This window comes from Heterocephalus glaber, unplaced genomic scaffold (assembly GCF_053883595.1).
Source record: "Heterocephalus glaber isolate CG9 unplaced genomic scaffold, H.glaber_assembly_v1.0 deba00000347, whole genome shotgun sequence".
In the NCBI taxonomy this organism is placed as follows: Eukaryota; Metazoa; Chordata; class Mammalia; order Rodentia; family Bathyergidae; genus Heterocephalus; species Heterocephalus glaber.
Window position 1 is genome coordinate 40,255,437 of NW_028258143.1, and position 15,769 is coordinate 40,271,205.

The 15,769-nt window shown below is 38.2% G+C and overlaps 1 protein-coding gene and 1 long non-coding RNA gene across 6 annotated transcripts in view; one reads left to right on the top strand and one right to left on the bottom strand.

Annotated features, from left to right (window-relative positions):
* The window catches only part of LOC147829918 (uncharacterized), a 72,215-nt gene that overhangs the window by 51,016 nt on the left and 5,430 nt on the right, over positions 1 to 15,769 (top strand). Inside the window, exon 3 of the long non-coding RNA XR_015446545.1 lies at positions 896 to 979. This is a non-coding gene — a long non-coding RNA (uncharacterized LOC147829918). The remainder of the gene's footprint in view (positions 1 to 895; positions 980 to 15,769) is intronic.
* The window catches only part of Itgb6 (integrin subunit beta 6), a 149,721-nt gene that overhangs the window by 25,076 nt on the left and 108,876 nt on the right, over positions 1 to 15,769 (bottom strand). For all 5 annotated transcript variants that reach the window (XM_004835884.3, XM_021265738.2, XM_087199250.1 and 2 more), the window contains 5 exons: positions 15,427 to 15,516; positions 10,907 to 11,041; positions 10,286 to 10,703; positions 3,250 to 3,472; positions 660 to 757 (listed from right to left, as the gene is read on the bottom strand). In XM_004835884.3, the coding sequence (XP_004835941.2) occupies positions 660 to 757; positions 3,250 to 3,472; positions 10,286 to 10,703; positions 10,907 to 11,041; positions 15,427 to 15,516 (964 nt within the window). The remainder of the gene's footprint in view (positions 1 to 659; positions 758 to 3,249; positions 3,473 to 10,285; positions 10,704 to 10,906; positions 11,042 to 15,426; positions 15,517 to 15,769) is intronic.

The following is a 15,769-nucleotide window of genomic DNA, read 5'->3' on the forward strand; positions in this document are numbered from 1 at the left end:
AGTAATCAAATGTATAAGGGCTGATGAAAGCAAGGGCAGAGTTTGCATAGCAGTTAGAGAAAATAGAGACTCCTAATTTTGGGGGTGAGGAAAAAGAGAAATAAGAATAGTCGTGTAATGCCCTTGTTGCCTTGGAAGGTCAAGAGTAAAAGCACTTTACTCCTAGAGGAGTAAAAAGATTGGGAGGAGGAGAGGATTGAGGAAAGATGGCCACTGACTAGAAACTGCCCAGGATCTAGGACTGAAATCAAGAAAACTGTTTTACTGTTGGCCTTAGCTTATCTTGAAATAAGGCAATCAGATGATAGAGGACAATTTCCAGTTTGAGGGGTTAACACTTAGCCATTTCTTCAGTTGTCTTCCTTTCTAGTTTGGAAAATGTAGCATTCTAGAATTCTCTACAGTTACATTGTTAAGAAGAGGTGAACTTGTCAACAGAGATGAAGTCCAGTAAAATAGTCCTGAGTGTAAATTGCCTATATCCCAAGCCATCAAGTGCTTAGCCTTACAGAATGCACTTACTCTTAAGAAAAGGAATGTGAGAGACCTAATGACCTAGTACAGATGAGTTTGAGCCTCAATAGCCCTTGATTCACAGAGTGTCTGCCTCCCAAGAACTAGGTAAAGGAAATAAATGCAATTTAAGACAAGTAGAGCACCTTCTTCTTCGCTGATGGTTACACCCGCTAGTTTGCATTTGTCCGCACATTCTTCTCCAGGCTGGCTATCTGCAGATAGGTGGCATTCAATGCAGCTCCTGCAGACAGGATTCAACAGTTTACAGTTCATGTTGGTGGAAAATAGATTTGCAGCTGAAATATTACTTTGCTGCTGTTGCTGCAACTTGTGCTATAGAAGTGTCTCCTAGATGACATTGACTTTTTGTTACTTTCAGGAAGAAAGGTGATGCCACGAGGACACTGGATTATTCCAAATTCCACTTAGTAATCCACATTCCCTGAATCAGTCTTGATAACAGGTAATATATTCACTTTAAGTATAGTATAGTGATTGCTTCTGATTGGTTAGGAAAAAATTATTTTTGCGTTTGATTTAGCTATTCTTTCATTTCACTTTTTCCTAGGGAGAGATTGTTATGCTATGCTCACAAATGTTATTAGAGATTGGTCAAAATTTTGAATTTCTTAACAGAAATGAGATATATCTCAACCAGAATTCCCAGAATAATTAATGGCCTTCATACACGTCATATGTGATTATTTTAAAAATTCACTTTTCTGTTAGTCTTTTGAGTAAGCCCAAGAGTTCATAGGAGTATTTTTTAAAGCTTAGGATTTGAGCCTGTGTCCTCATTAATTCAGGCTTTTTAATAAAAGATTTATACTTACAGAAAAATGTATTTCCTGGAACATAAGGAAATTAAGATATGTTAAAGTAGAGAGCAAAGTAAAATTTAGACCCTGAGTTAATTTTGTACTGCAGATAACTTTGCAAATGGACTGTGTTGGATTAAGCCAAAACAGCACAAGCTTTCTTACTGTGCGCGCTGACAGTGTGCTACCTCTTTCTCCCAGGGGACCATGGAAACATGTACTCTTCTAAGTGCTTGAACACACCCCACTCATGCTTCATCAAGTCTCAGCTGAAGCTGCACTTCCTTAGGCAAACCTTCCCTGACTCTCAAGGATGGATTGTTCCCTTGCCATGGCAGCCACAGAATTTCTCTGCAGGAAGGGCTTGGGAGCAGCAACCTATGCTGAAATAGGAATAGAGGCCTTGATGTGAAGTTTCCTTTGCTTTGCAAATATATTGCATTTATCTAAATTATATATTTTATGGAGCAGTTTGGTGGGGGCCTAGTGGAGATTGTGGAAACCCTTAAAAACTCCTTAATATGTTTCACTGATGACTACAATGGTAGGTTTGTGGCCCTATCTGCTGCCATATAGTTGCATAGCATTATTTTCATCCCCTTTTGATTGTGGCAGCCCGAATACTATTTTAGTTATTTTAAAAAACATTGAACTTTCCCATTAGATTCTCAGTACCTGTGAAGGTAGGAACCTATTGCTGTTTCAGCCTTCACTGCAAGCCCACAGTCTAATACCATGAAAATACCTATCTGATAAGTGAATACATCACAGATAAATGGAGGAATGGACTCACCTTAAAACGAATTCATATTAAGGAGAGCTGTCTGATTCTCAAATTTTAATTACTTTGACTTAATTTTTATACCTTACAAATCAGATTTAAGACTGAATCATGTTTGCAGACAAGATGAAATAGAAAAGTAATAAAGGCAATATCCTGAAGAGAAACTTTACATTTGATTCTATACAAATAATTCTGATCACGTCCCCACACTTCTAGCCTAAGTCTTAGTTTGCCAGGCACAGTGACAGATAAGTTTTGACAGCTGAATGGTGAGTAACCACTGAATGAAAAATTGATTTTGTCTTTCTGTTTACATCAGAAATGTAAATGTCGCCATTTTGAGTATCAGGGTTGATGAAAATATGAACGGCTTAAGTTTTTGATGCCTTTTATGCACTGCAATATCATAGCAGTCATCTTAGCTACTTGCTTCATTTGACCTACACATTTTGCCCCAGTTCCATGAGGATGTTAGCTGCTAACCAAACAAATAGTTTTCTTTCTAGTAAATAAGAAAATGTGGGGGTTTTGGACAATATTATTGTTCTCATGATCTAAAAAATACAATACACAATACATGTGTATTATAACAACCACAAAAGGCATCAAAGACCACAGGGTGATAAAGAGGAAGAGAACTGAACAGTAAGATCATCATTCTGCCTCTGCTTCCACCAGTTTATGGATAGAAATGTATGGGAAGGTTAGGCCATATACTTCTAGATAAGAAAGAGGCTTGTCTGTTTCCCCTGAAAAGGCACTGACTGCATGGTGGGTGTCAGCAGAATAGCTCCAGGACCTTCCTTCTATGTGGCTGCTATTGTAACCTTCAGGCCATCTGATGTTATCAGTGTGGGACATCAGCTGCACTTTCCCAGGCCGTCCCTGGCAGAAATGTGACATTGTGATTTTGGAGAAACAGGACTGAGAAACAGGCAAAAGGGAGACTGACGTTCCAGCCCAAGGATCACAGGGCCCTGATGGGGTCTGTGTGTTTTCACAGATGCCTGGAGACTGAACCCAGCAAAGACAATCTGCGGTCTGAGTTTACAAAATGTCATTAGAAGTCTGATTCCCAGAAAACCTATCCACAAAAGGGACTAAAGAGACTAAAGAGAGAGGGAACATTACCGTTTAGAGTTACAGGGGTCACTGCAGGTAGGACATCGTTCACAAGTGGCTCCAGAGGCTCCAGGGTCTGTGCAGACACACTCGCCACAGTTGCAGTCCCCTCGCCCACTGCAGAGCAAGCCATCTTCGGAGATGCACGCATCTGTGCTGCTGGTGCAGTTGCAGTACTCGCCGGTCCAGCCACTCCTGCACACGCACTCGCCACACTCACAGTCGCCGTTATCTGTAAAACACATGCTCAAGGCTGCCCAAGGCCAAAACCACCTGCAGGTTTTGTAGGAGTGGGGGCATCTTTTCTCTTTGCTTTAAAACATCAGCAAAAAAGACGGGAGAAAAATAAGAAAAAAAAAAGTGTGTGCGTGTGTGTGTGTGTGTGTGTGTGTGTGTGTGTGTGTGTAGAAGGCCTGAGTGCAGATACATTTTATTGAATGTGTTTTGGTAACTGCATATATTTACTGATTGGTCTCCAAAATGAAGATGCACTTGATTACCTGATGTTCTAGCAAACAGATTTAATAAGCAGATGAAGTGAGATAATCCAGATAAGCCCATATTGGTTAAGTAGTTGCTTGGTGAGTGAGTGTGTGTTTGTAGTGTATCTGGTTTTAATGACTATGTCATAGAATACAAAAGGGTGTAGTCCATGTTAATAACCACTCTGCTAGATCCCTCAAGATGAATGATCATGAAAGCCTCATCTATAAAACAAGGAACACAATCTACTTCCAATAGTTATGATCAGGGGAGATAATGTACATAAATCTCCTATTTTTGCATTCACCAATTATTTGTCCCAAAGGCATACAGTGAGTACTCAATAGTCATTATTTAACAAACTTTAATTGAGCATATACTATATGCCAAAGATTATATTAGCCATGAAGATACAGAATTAAGTCAGACAAGGTCAACGAACTTATAATCTAGTATAGAAGAATGACAAATGAATATGATTCCTACTAAAAATAATACAGTGTGATAAGTCTGTGTATATAGGGGGAAAGCTTCCAAATTACACTGGAGATCTGGGAAAGTTTCCAGTGGAAGTGATGCTTGGGTTGAATTTGGAAGACAAAGATAGTAGAGAGAAGAAGAGGGTTATGTGTATTTCAGGCACAGAAAAAAGACACAGGCAAATGGTGGAAGTACAGAATCATGTGATCTGCTTAAATAATGGGATCTGCTTAGTTTCACATGGATAGAGATCCAATGGGGTGTGGTAGTTGGGAAGGATGGAAAAGTCAACAAAATGGCAGAAGTCAGGTCATGAGAAGTGTGGTGGGCTTTAAGAACTTTTTTTTCCTGAAGGCTTTGGAATTTTAAGTAGGAGATGGGCCTGGACAGATGGATATGTGTCTAGAAATATTCTGGCATCAGTAGAGAGATAACACTAGAGACAGGGAAACCAGTTGAGAGGTCTTTCAAAGGTAGGGGCCTGAACCACCACTGAGACATCAGTGGGAAAGGAAAAATGACACACAATTCAGGGATGGAGTGCTCAGGGCTTGGTGTGAGGGGTGCAAGGTGCAGAGTGAGGGCAGAAAGGTAGGGATGGAATCCTCTCCAGTACCAGGCTTTCCACTGGCCTGGAATAAAGCCAGCTCATGATCATTGCCATACACTCAATGCCTGTAGTGCTCAATTTTTGAGTGAATAAATGGTTCTGAAACAGAAGAGGAAATTATCTTTGGTTATGGCACTGTTTTGTTGTTGTTGTTGGTTTGGCGGTACCAGGGATCGAACTCAGGACCTTGAGCTTGCCAGGCAGGCACAGCACCACTGAGCTACATCCCCAGCCCTTATCTTTGGTTATGGAAGACAGTGAATTCACTTTTGTCTCTCCTAGTTGACATCTGAGGTGGTTGAATATCTCTGGATGAGCCTGAAGTTTGGGGTTTGGATCCATCAGGAAACAGTGATGGTGGATCAGGTCATCCAGGGAAAGCAGGTAAAGAGAGACAAGCTCTGAAGAGTATCAGTGTTTAAAACATGGTCAGAGAAAAGTATTCTCCTGAGAGAGACTGAGAGGCAGAGGGTAACGACAGTGACACTGCAGAAGCCTGGGCCGAACACAGCTTGAGCAAGGAGGCACCTGGACACTTGCTGTGGATCAGCAGCTCATCTAATGCTGGAAAGCCCTTTCTGGATCTGGGTGCATAATAGAGAACATGACATACTCAAATGATAAGATGTTTAGGTGGGTGAGTTTTTGATCCTTTCTTTGTTCCTACTTTTGTTTGCCTGCCATGTTCAAGATACTAAAACAGGCATTTGATGTTCCAAACAAATAACATTCATTTACAAATTCTCACAAGTGATACTTTTCTTCAGAAAAAAATGTGCATCTAAGCACTTTGCACCAAAATTTTTGTTTTTCCAGAAAAACTGAGGATCATCTACTACAGTCTATAATAGTGCTTATAACAATGGACAAGTGCTTTCCCATGACCTGGCATGTTTTGAGTTTCCCCAGGTCAGTCTCACAATATGTAGATGATATACTGGTATGTGCCCACTCAGAAGAAGTCTCTAGCCAAGATACCAGTGCTCTGCTAAATTTTCTAACAGAGCAGATTATAAGGTTTTTAGATCTAAAGCACAACTTTGTAGCCTTGAGGTAAAATTAACGAGACAAGCTGTCCTTCAGAATCGAATGGCGCTAGATATCTTAACAGCAGTACAAGGAGGTACCTGTGCAAATATAAAAGGTGAATGTTGTGTATACATTCCTGATACTTCTGCTAATATCTCCATGGCTGTTCAAGATATTAAACAACAGGTTAAGGCCATGTCAGATTCTGAGATTCCCTGGGACTTCTCCTTATCCTCTCTGTGGAAGGCTATTACTAGCTCTTCCTGGTGGAAACATCTGTTGGCTATACTCATAATATTCCTGTTGATCTTATTGTTTGGCTCATGTATACTTAACTGTCTTTCTGGCCTTGTCTCCTCCAGACTTAAAGCTATACACCTACCCATGATGGAAATGTGTGATGCCTATCGAGGACCTTTAGATAGACCTTTTGAAGGGTATCCCTGACTGCCAACCACAACTACAACCCCCTTCAACCTGAAGTAGTTAGAGCGGTCATCGCCCCTTGCCCCTCATGGCAGTTTTGGATACTTCTTCAGAGGGGGGATTATTATAGATAGATGAGCTAGGTAGAAATATTATAGGCAGTCAGATAGGGCTAAGTTCTTGAGAGGGCCAGGACAAAGGTGAAACAAACCACAGCTCCACATCAGCTGAAAACCAGGCCTCAAGATGGAGACAGGACGACCAGATCCACATACCTCTTCAGAGAACTGGGCTTAGTGAAGTATAGATAGGCATCAACCACCCTGGGAGTGACCAGAGACCTCTGGACCCACTGCCCCCTAGGAGAATCCTTGTTCTTTCATCCACGCTTGTTATGTGACTTGCTTCCCAATTGGACCACCGTTACCTAAGTGACTATACTTGTAACCTTATTGGATGTTCATGGCTGTGGCCCACGTTGTACCCATGTGAGTTTCATCCTATAAGACTTCTCTGTAAAGTGGGGTCCTTGGGCTACCTACTTGGGACCCCTCCTGCCCCTCAGGAGCTTTCCTATCAATAAATATCTTCCTACTTAAAAAACAAAACAAAACAAAAAACAATGCCTGGCCCATAACTCTGCACTACGTAAGTACTGGTTATTAGCATTATTCTTCAAAACAACTAATAAGAAGAATTTATAAGCAAAATCATTCATCAGTATTAAAATCCCTATACTTTTACTGAAAAGAAAGTGGATGTAAAACAAAATAACAAGTGATTCATTTTTTCACTTGTAGGATGAAGGATTCTGGGTTTTCTCTTGTAAACTTTGGTCTAGTTAAGCTAGTTCCTTTTCTGTCTTCATGAGTGGGCCTAAAGGACTAAGAGTAGCAGCGTCCTTGCCTTAATGCTCTGCACGGACAAAATCACTGAAAAAAATAATCACAAAAGTTTCAAAATTGGATTCTGATTGCTCCTGGGGTGTGTGTGTGTGTGTGTGTGTGTGTGTGTGTGTGTGTGTGTGTAAAACTGAGTATGTACATGTGGGTACATGTTTATACATTTTTCTATATATATATATATATATATACATACACTATGTACATAAACTAAAAGCACATACTTCTCTAATGAAAGTTGAAATAAAATTTATCTAGATCTGTGAAGTTAAAACATACTCCAATTCCATTTCATTACTTATTTAATTCATAATTGAACTAATTAATTCAAAACTAAGAATAGTTAAGTAATTTGGGCCAAAATTTCTATAGATAAGTGATCTTAAAAGCTATAATATCTTTTCATTTCTTCCCAGCAAATGGACTTACATTCATGACAGGAAGACATTTTTAAACTAATATATTCTGAAAAATTAATATGATCTATAAATATTATTAAATGAAATATTCATCTCCAAATGAGAATGCCTGGGGGTACCATTGCCTGTAAGAATTACTTGGCGGAAATTCAGAAAACTCTTCCTAGAGCATTAAAAAAGGAGCATCACAATAAAAACACAAAATGCTCCTTTCAGAATTTAGAAACCCTAATCTTTGATGGCCTTGGAACCAGCAACCTGGTCTCCAAAGTTGCTAATTGATATCCTCAAGCAGCCAACTGTCTAAGTATCTGTTCATACAACAACAGAAACAACAACAGCAACACGTTTTTACTAGTCACATGTAGAGGCAAGATGATAACAAAGAAGTTGTTACCAAGCTCTTTTCAGGTGGATAGATCTTTTTGGAAGTCATGACAAATAACTGTAAGTGCATAATGGCAGGAAGTTAGTTCTCTAATGCCATTTGCCTGTTACTGTCTCCAGTCTCTTAAAATCAAAATATAAGACACTAATGGAATTTGGTCAAGAAAAAAAAAATCAATGGAGCCCTCTATCTCTGAGTATTATAGATGGATGAAAGAAGTTGCATGAAAAAGAACATTGTGATAATAGCCCTTCAGAAAGCAGCACATTGCCAAGCACATTAGTTGTAAAATAAATGAGATAACACAAGTTGTGAAGCTGTGGCTTATTTGGTCTGCTTTGAAAATCACAGCAGCAGCAGCATCTGTTTGGCAGTGCTAGGCACAGTTTTTATCCCTACATCAAGCACAAACCCAGGCACATAGCAGATACTCCACAAATATTTGTTGAATTTGAGTAATTGTGTTTACTTTTACTAACCTTAGAAAGGAGATAAATTATAAAATAACATCTTTTGTGGTGTTACTGAAAAACAAAATAGGAGAAAGAGCAGTGGTTGAAGATCATAAAGTACTCTACAGTATGAAGGAAACTGGCACTGGTGAAATTTTCTAAGTCCAGCTGAAGAAATCATTGTGTTTTCTAAATAGAATTTCTGTATCTGATTTTAAAAAGAGGTGCATTTGGCAGGACTTCCTATCTACAGAACACAGATCAAGTCAGCTCTTTCTGAGTTTATTTCTGTTCCCTCTGCATACAAATCCAATGAAAGACAATCAAGAAATGTGTGTTGCTGGGCACAGTTGAGTGATTTCCCCTTCCTGGATCACTCTGATCAGGGATGTAAAGGGTGAAATACAGATGGAGTTAGTGTCACTATTAGAGTAGGGTGCATGCCAGATTTTTAAATAGAGTAAAGTCAAATTTTTGAGCATGTATGTTTAAAAAGACTTGCATTAGAAATGCAGTGTGAGATTCTACCAAATATATTTTTTCTGTGATGTGGAGATGGCCTTTGGCTGACTTCTTGCCACCTTCAGTTTGTGTCCTGTCAGCATCCCATGGTGAAAGAACTGATACAGGTTTAGAAAGCCACTGTGCAATCAGGAAATAAACCTTTGAATGAAAGAGGAGAGAAATGGGTCTGAACTGGAACAAATCCAAAATGTTTACTCCTTGTTGGGGGTGGGGGTGGGAAGGCAGATTTTTCTCAGAAGAATCTGTTGGTTGTCACAGCAGCAGTGAAGAAATGAAAGTAGTAGGCTCGTAAGGGTATCAAATGGCTTTCAAAAAGCTTGGGGTTCTTTGAGGCTTCTTCATTTCAGGCTTTTCCCCTCTTGGAAATTAGTCTCTTTTATATGTTCCTGACACTGTGGCTTGGAAATATAACTTGCTTAGTTTTCTATAAAGATAATGGCTTTCTGTTTTGAAGAGCTGTCTGCTTACACGCTGTGAGAAACCAAGACATTAGATCTTAAATGCAGCAGCCAGTTAGTATTTCAATTGTAGTACAAATTTATATAATTTAAAAATATATTAACATATTTATAACTCTTGTCTGAGTAGATTACACTTAACTACATGTGTATATATGTTGGAATGATTTATAACAGTCTTGTTATATGTAATGAGAGATTTTGCATGTATAAATATTTTTATTTTAAACTTTTCTCAAATGTATCAAGAAACTGGAAGCAGTTTTCTGTTTTTATTCTTTCCGTAGGCTTTCTCACATGTGTTTCTTACCCATCTTTTCTAGACTCACAACTAAACCTAGTATTTGTCATAAGGTAGGTGTTTAATAAATATTTGTGGCATAAGTAAAGGTCATGAAAGTCCGCTTAGTATTTCTGTGCTCCTTGTCCTGAGCAGCATGCTTTTATTTTTTAGCAGTTTGATTTTGTATTTTTTCAAAGTAGTAGGCATTTAAGAGTTGAATCAGATTTAGAAGCTTGATCCAGAAAAGTCTGGAAGATGATGAAGTTCAGAATACAGGTTTTATATAGTGGGGTGATAACTAGAGAGAAGGCATTTCCATCTTTTACCTACTTGATCTCAGGGAAATAATAATAGAAATCTAAGTTCAGCTGGCAGATATCTCACCCCAAGTGAATACTAAAGCCAGAAAAAACTCAAGAAAAAGATTCACTTATCCCAAGTTTAGACTTAGTATAACCCACTGAGTTGATCAGCAAGTATTTACTGAGTACCTACTACGCCCAAGGAAAAGAAGAAAGGAGCAAAAGATGAAAAGCTGCTTCCTGATATTCTAACAGCTGTAGTGTAAGATGGAGTTAGATGTAGCCTACCTCCACAGAGCAGCCCTTTGTGTCTCACACAGGAGAAATTGTCACACTGGCAGTAAGGTCCGTAAACACTTCCGTAGGGAGACAAGTGGCAGATGCACTGCCCACAGTAGCAGTCACCCCTTCCACTGCATGAGGGACGGTCGGGGGCCTCCTTGCAGGAATCTGTGCTCAGCATGTCCTCGCCACACTCGCAGTGAGGGCCCATGTGGCCCGGGTTACAGGTGCACACACCACACTGGAAGGAGCCGTTCCCATCGTGGCATTTGGAGCTGTTCACTTCCACTTCTTTCTGACAGTCACAGCTGCATTCTGGGCTGACGAGGAGATCCAGGGTGTCCCCCAGCCCCACAGGCTTTATGATAATGTGCCTGCCTTTTCTCTCACAGTTTGGTATACTCACAGTCACATTGAATGAAGCCTGGAAAAGAAAATACTCATTATCTGCTTCCTCCATTCACCAACCTGCAGGAGGCGAAACAGGGCTGTGGGGAAATAAGCATTGCTAAAAACAAGTGTATAAGGAAGTCTCTGCAATTCTTGGAAGAAATCCAATTTCAATGAGCTAAGCTAATTGCTACCCATCCAAATATGCTTCAGCCAGTCTACTGGCCACCTACTTACGGTTTCTCCCACTTTCATGTGCAAGCATTTCTTTTGGTGTGGGAAGAGGGTACCATTGCTACAGACAGCTGTGAAGGAGAGGTTGAGTCCCTCTGTGTCTCCTAATACTTCCAGCTCCACCTCAGACCGCAGTTCCTTTAGTGAAGACAAGAAGAGTAAAATGAAGTCACAACTGAAAAATTAGGGCCAGAAGAAAAAACTGTGAATCATGTTCATTAAACTACATATGAATAAAATTAAACTGGGTCTAAAAGAAATTCTCCATATCATTAAGCAAGAAGACAATGTGTGTGCATGTGTGTATCATATTTTATCTAATCTAAGACCTTAATTATAAGATACACTATTTTAATAATTAACCTGTGATGAAATACCTAGAGTGATTTGGCACGATACTGTATATGATAGACATTAGCCTGTCTTTCCTCTGAAATGCATTTCATCATTCTAAAGAATTTGGCAAATTCTCCTACCTTGAGTTGCACAGTTCAGCCTATAAAGGCAATTCTTTTGCTTATGTATTGCTAACATAATATAATAATAGCTTTCTTTACTTGTATGCGTCATTATTTCCTAGGTCCCATAAAGCAGCTGGTTGTTGCTTTTTAAAGAATACAGAATTGCAGACATTCCTCTAAGGATGAATATTTGCTTCACTGATATCAAATTTACACCCTGCTGCTCTGTTTTGGTACATTTCTGCATACATAATAACTTTTCATCTCAATGTCGAGTCATAGTGCAAACTTTCTGAAGATATTTTAAAATGGCAATTAAACTTAGCACTTCTAGGAGCCACAATGCATTTAAAAAGTTGAAATGATGATGATCACAATTGTCAATGAAAACTCCATCCTGATTGCTGCCTGGCACACAGTGGTTGTAAGATACCATTAATTACAAGATGGATCCAAATTTTAGAGGTGTTAAAATGTAGGGGGAAACTGTGCCTTCAAATCATTATTGGAATTAATTGAGTACCTATTGCATATTAAATGTGGGGTCAGGTCTGGGAAAAGACCAAATTTCTGCTCTCAAACTTATCATCCTATTTTTTCTATTTCCTTTTTACTTATATCATAAAAGTCTGTATTTTGGGGAAGAAAACCAAATTATAAAAAATCCAACTAGAATAGGGTAAGGGATGTAGCTCAGTGGTAGAGAGCTTGCCTAGCATAAATGGCCTGGGCTCACTCCTCCATACAAAAGAATAAAAATAAATTTGAAAATATTATGAATTAAGTTATTGTTCAAATCACTTAAAAGGCTTTGAGTCCATGCACCAATTTCATTTTTGACATTTTAAAAAGCATATTCAGCTTCAAATTTTCCTGAACTATAATTTTGCCAGCTGCATAGTATGACGACCCTTCCTTCTCTAAATTCTGCTTCTCCTGAAATCATCAAGAATTAAGACAGAAGTATGTTGGAGAAGTGGCAGGAATGAGTCAGTAGCAAAATGAGAAATGAGGGATGTGTCTGCAGGTGACAGCAATAATGAGGGCAGTGGGTGACATAATCTAACCTAAATGAAGGCAATCTCAGCATTGCTATAATTGAATATCATATTGCAAATTTAACCAGGAATATTTTAATACAAATTTCCCAGGGAAAGGACATCAATGTTAACTTCTATTTTTCATTACTTCATTAATTTATTTATGGAGCATCTCGTATGAGTCAGGGAAAGAAAACAAACCAGATGGATTTTTTTCTTGTAGTTTAAATCCTAGTGGAAGAGTTTAGCCTTGGGTTCATTGATATTTCTAGTAACATTTATTTATTTGTCTTAAGTCATTTTTTTATTCATTAAGTTTATTGGTACATTTTAGATATGCATTATGATCACATTCATCACTGGGAATTTGTACTTGTGTATGCTATATCTTGGTTCCTATTTTTTCCCATTCCCCTTCCCTCCCTTCAACCCCTCCACCTCTCCCTATTTACATAAGCTTTGTTTCCATTTTTTCTTCTTTTTTCATTTTTTCCCTTCTTTCCTCCCTAACTCTTAGTTCCTCTTCCCCTTTGAACATTTTCTTCCTATTTCACAATATCTATTATATATTTTGGTCCTCATTTACACTTTCAGTTTCTCACACCAGAAAAGCAACTCCATATTTACACATGTGTGTCCTATTTATTTCACTTAAGAGTATGGCCTCTCTATCCATCCATAAATGTCTCTAGTTTGTCTTTCTTTATGGCTGAGTAGTACTCCATATATATATATATTTTTTTTTTAAACCCCACATCTACTTTATCCAATCACCAGTTGATGGGCATTTGGGATGTTTACAAGATTTAGCCATTACAAATTGTGCCGCTATAAACATAGGTACTCATATATTGCTGTGGTATGATATTTTTAATTCTTTCGAGAACATGCCCGAAAGTGGAATAGCTCTAATGATAGTTTTCTGAGGAATTTCCACACTGATTTCCACAGTGGTTACACCAGTCTACCCTCTCACCAAGTGTGGAGAAGGTCTAGTAGTTTTTATTATATGGTTATAGGAGGAATTTAGTGACAGATGGTCAGATGAGTACACATCCATTACTTAAAATTTTTATATCAAGAATTAATAATCAACATGGCACTGTAAAATACTCAGCTGATGTTTGTAGCCACAAATTGTAAACACAAATTTCCTCTGTTCTACTAGAAGTCAATCAGAAGTATTTTATGTGTTCTCTCCATATATTCTCTTTCCTTCCATCCCTTTTTTTTAATTCCAAAGAAAAAAGTCAATCTCCAGGTCCCTATATTTTAGTCTTTTAATACATTTAAAAATAACAAGAGTATAATCACTGATTTGAATCAGTGCTATACCGTACTGCATAATTTACCCTGTGAATCATAAAGTTGCAGTAATAACTCCAGAGAAAAACTGTTTAGTAGAAAAATAATAGATGCTTCTTGATACTTTTAAGACAGTAAAACAAGGACACAAGATGTATTTCAAATGTTTAATGTCTTGATTTCAATTGCCCCGTAAGTTATGTGAATTATTTGGGACCATAAAGTGAGATGGAACCTTTGACAGGGCTAGCAGGGTCATGGATGAAGCTGTCAGACTGCAGGGAGGAAAAATTTTTGACAATCACTATTTTCTGATTTGTCTGATTTCTTTAGATGTTAGTAGCCAACACTGTTAAGAGTATTGCTATAAAAACATGGAATGTGTTATAATTTAGTGAAGGCTTGCTTTGTGATTTTATTTGATTCTACGCACTAAAACTTTAATGCACAAGAAGGAAGGTTTTGTTTAAACAATGTTTTGTTGACAAGTTTTCCTGCCTGGAAGAATTTCAAGTCTGAGCTAATGTGGTGATTAATTTTTTGAAGTGAAGTAAGCAAACTGAAATTTCTAAGGATTATCAGTGAGAAAAACCCTGTCCTCTTATTTTGATGGATACATCTGTATTTTGTTCTTTGAGTAAATGAAGTATTTGAGAAGAAATATCTTGCTTTTCCTTCTTCAGGTGAATTTCAGAATTGGTAGGGTGATGTCAAAACCACAGGGGAGGTTTTTATCCAAAGTGTGTAGCTTTCCATTCCCTTAAACTTCTCCAGAGATGTATGTGAAAGGAATCCAAGCACATCTTTTTAAAGAGTTTCCCAGATGCTTCCGGTAAGTCATTTATTTAAAGGTCACTAGTGCAGTCTATGCTAAGTACATGCTAAGTATGACTGCATGTGAGTCACTGATTTGCAATTTTCAAACATTACAAATTAGGACAATTTTACTCATTCGTCATTATGTAAATGCTGTTTAGAGTGAATTCTGGAGCTTTACTGCTCTCTAAAAATTTACTTTTTTTCATTCCTGTCCCAATTTCCTAATTTAGAGCTACATCTACATCTTTGTGTGGTATTTTTTTGTAAGTAAAGTCAAGAAAGGAGAATGACATTTAGGAACCAAAATACAGAAGAGTTGGCAAATGGCTATCCATTTTTGTCTAATGGAGTTAGGAAATGGGGACAAAAAAATAATAATTCTGTAGGTATGTATCTTAATTTAAGGGAGGAATTCTGTCCTTAGTCCTAATTCATGAAGTCAAGGCCAAAAATTACATAGGTACTCATTAAACAAATGGAAATTTTCCTGGTCCCCTAAAGTAGAGAATCTAAAACGTGGTGTGCTTGGTGTTATGATCTCATCTCATTAAACCTATGGGATTGGTTCTTCACATAATTCTGTTACTCTCTGGCAATTTACACTGAATTCTTTTTCAGACAGAGGAGAACTTAATTGTATGACTCATGGAGTCTCTTCAGTCAAATTAAAATTTTGCTGGCGACAGCGCTGCTGTTTGAACTCTAGGATCAGGCTTTTGACTTTTTACCTGCTGCTCCACCTTTCAGGAAGAAGATCTGCAAATGAAGTAAATAACATTTATATTTTGGCTACATTAATGCAGAGAGATTGTCTTTAGATAAGCACTGTTTCTACCAACAAACAAGAGGGCATATCTGCGAAAAAGAAGTCAACTTTCCGTAAAGTAAAGTATCATACATCATAAGCTGAGATGATCAGCTGGAGAATGTTTCCAGAGTCCTTGTGAAGTAGACCGACTGTGGTTCCAGGAATAAGTTTTGCATAATTCTGTAAACAAACAAACAAGACTGAGTCAATCTTTGCTCCCAGTAATGGAGAAATGTTAAATGTGGAGTTTAGCTTACTGGTTATGAGCCTTTATTTAACTCGCTGGGGGAAACAGGCTCCTGATAATAAATGGAGGTTTCCCTGATAGTGCAGCACCTACATCATGCTGCTTACTGAACTCAAGTGGGAAATGGATTGGCCAGAATTGCTTTGGGGAAATCTAGGATTTGTGGTTGGCTTAGTCTAGGACTGT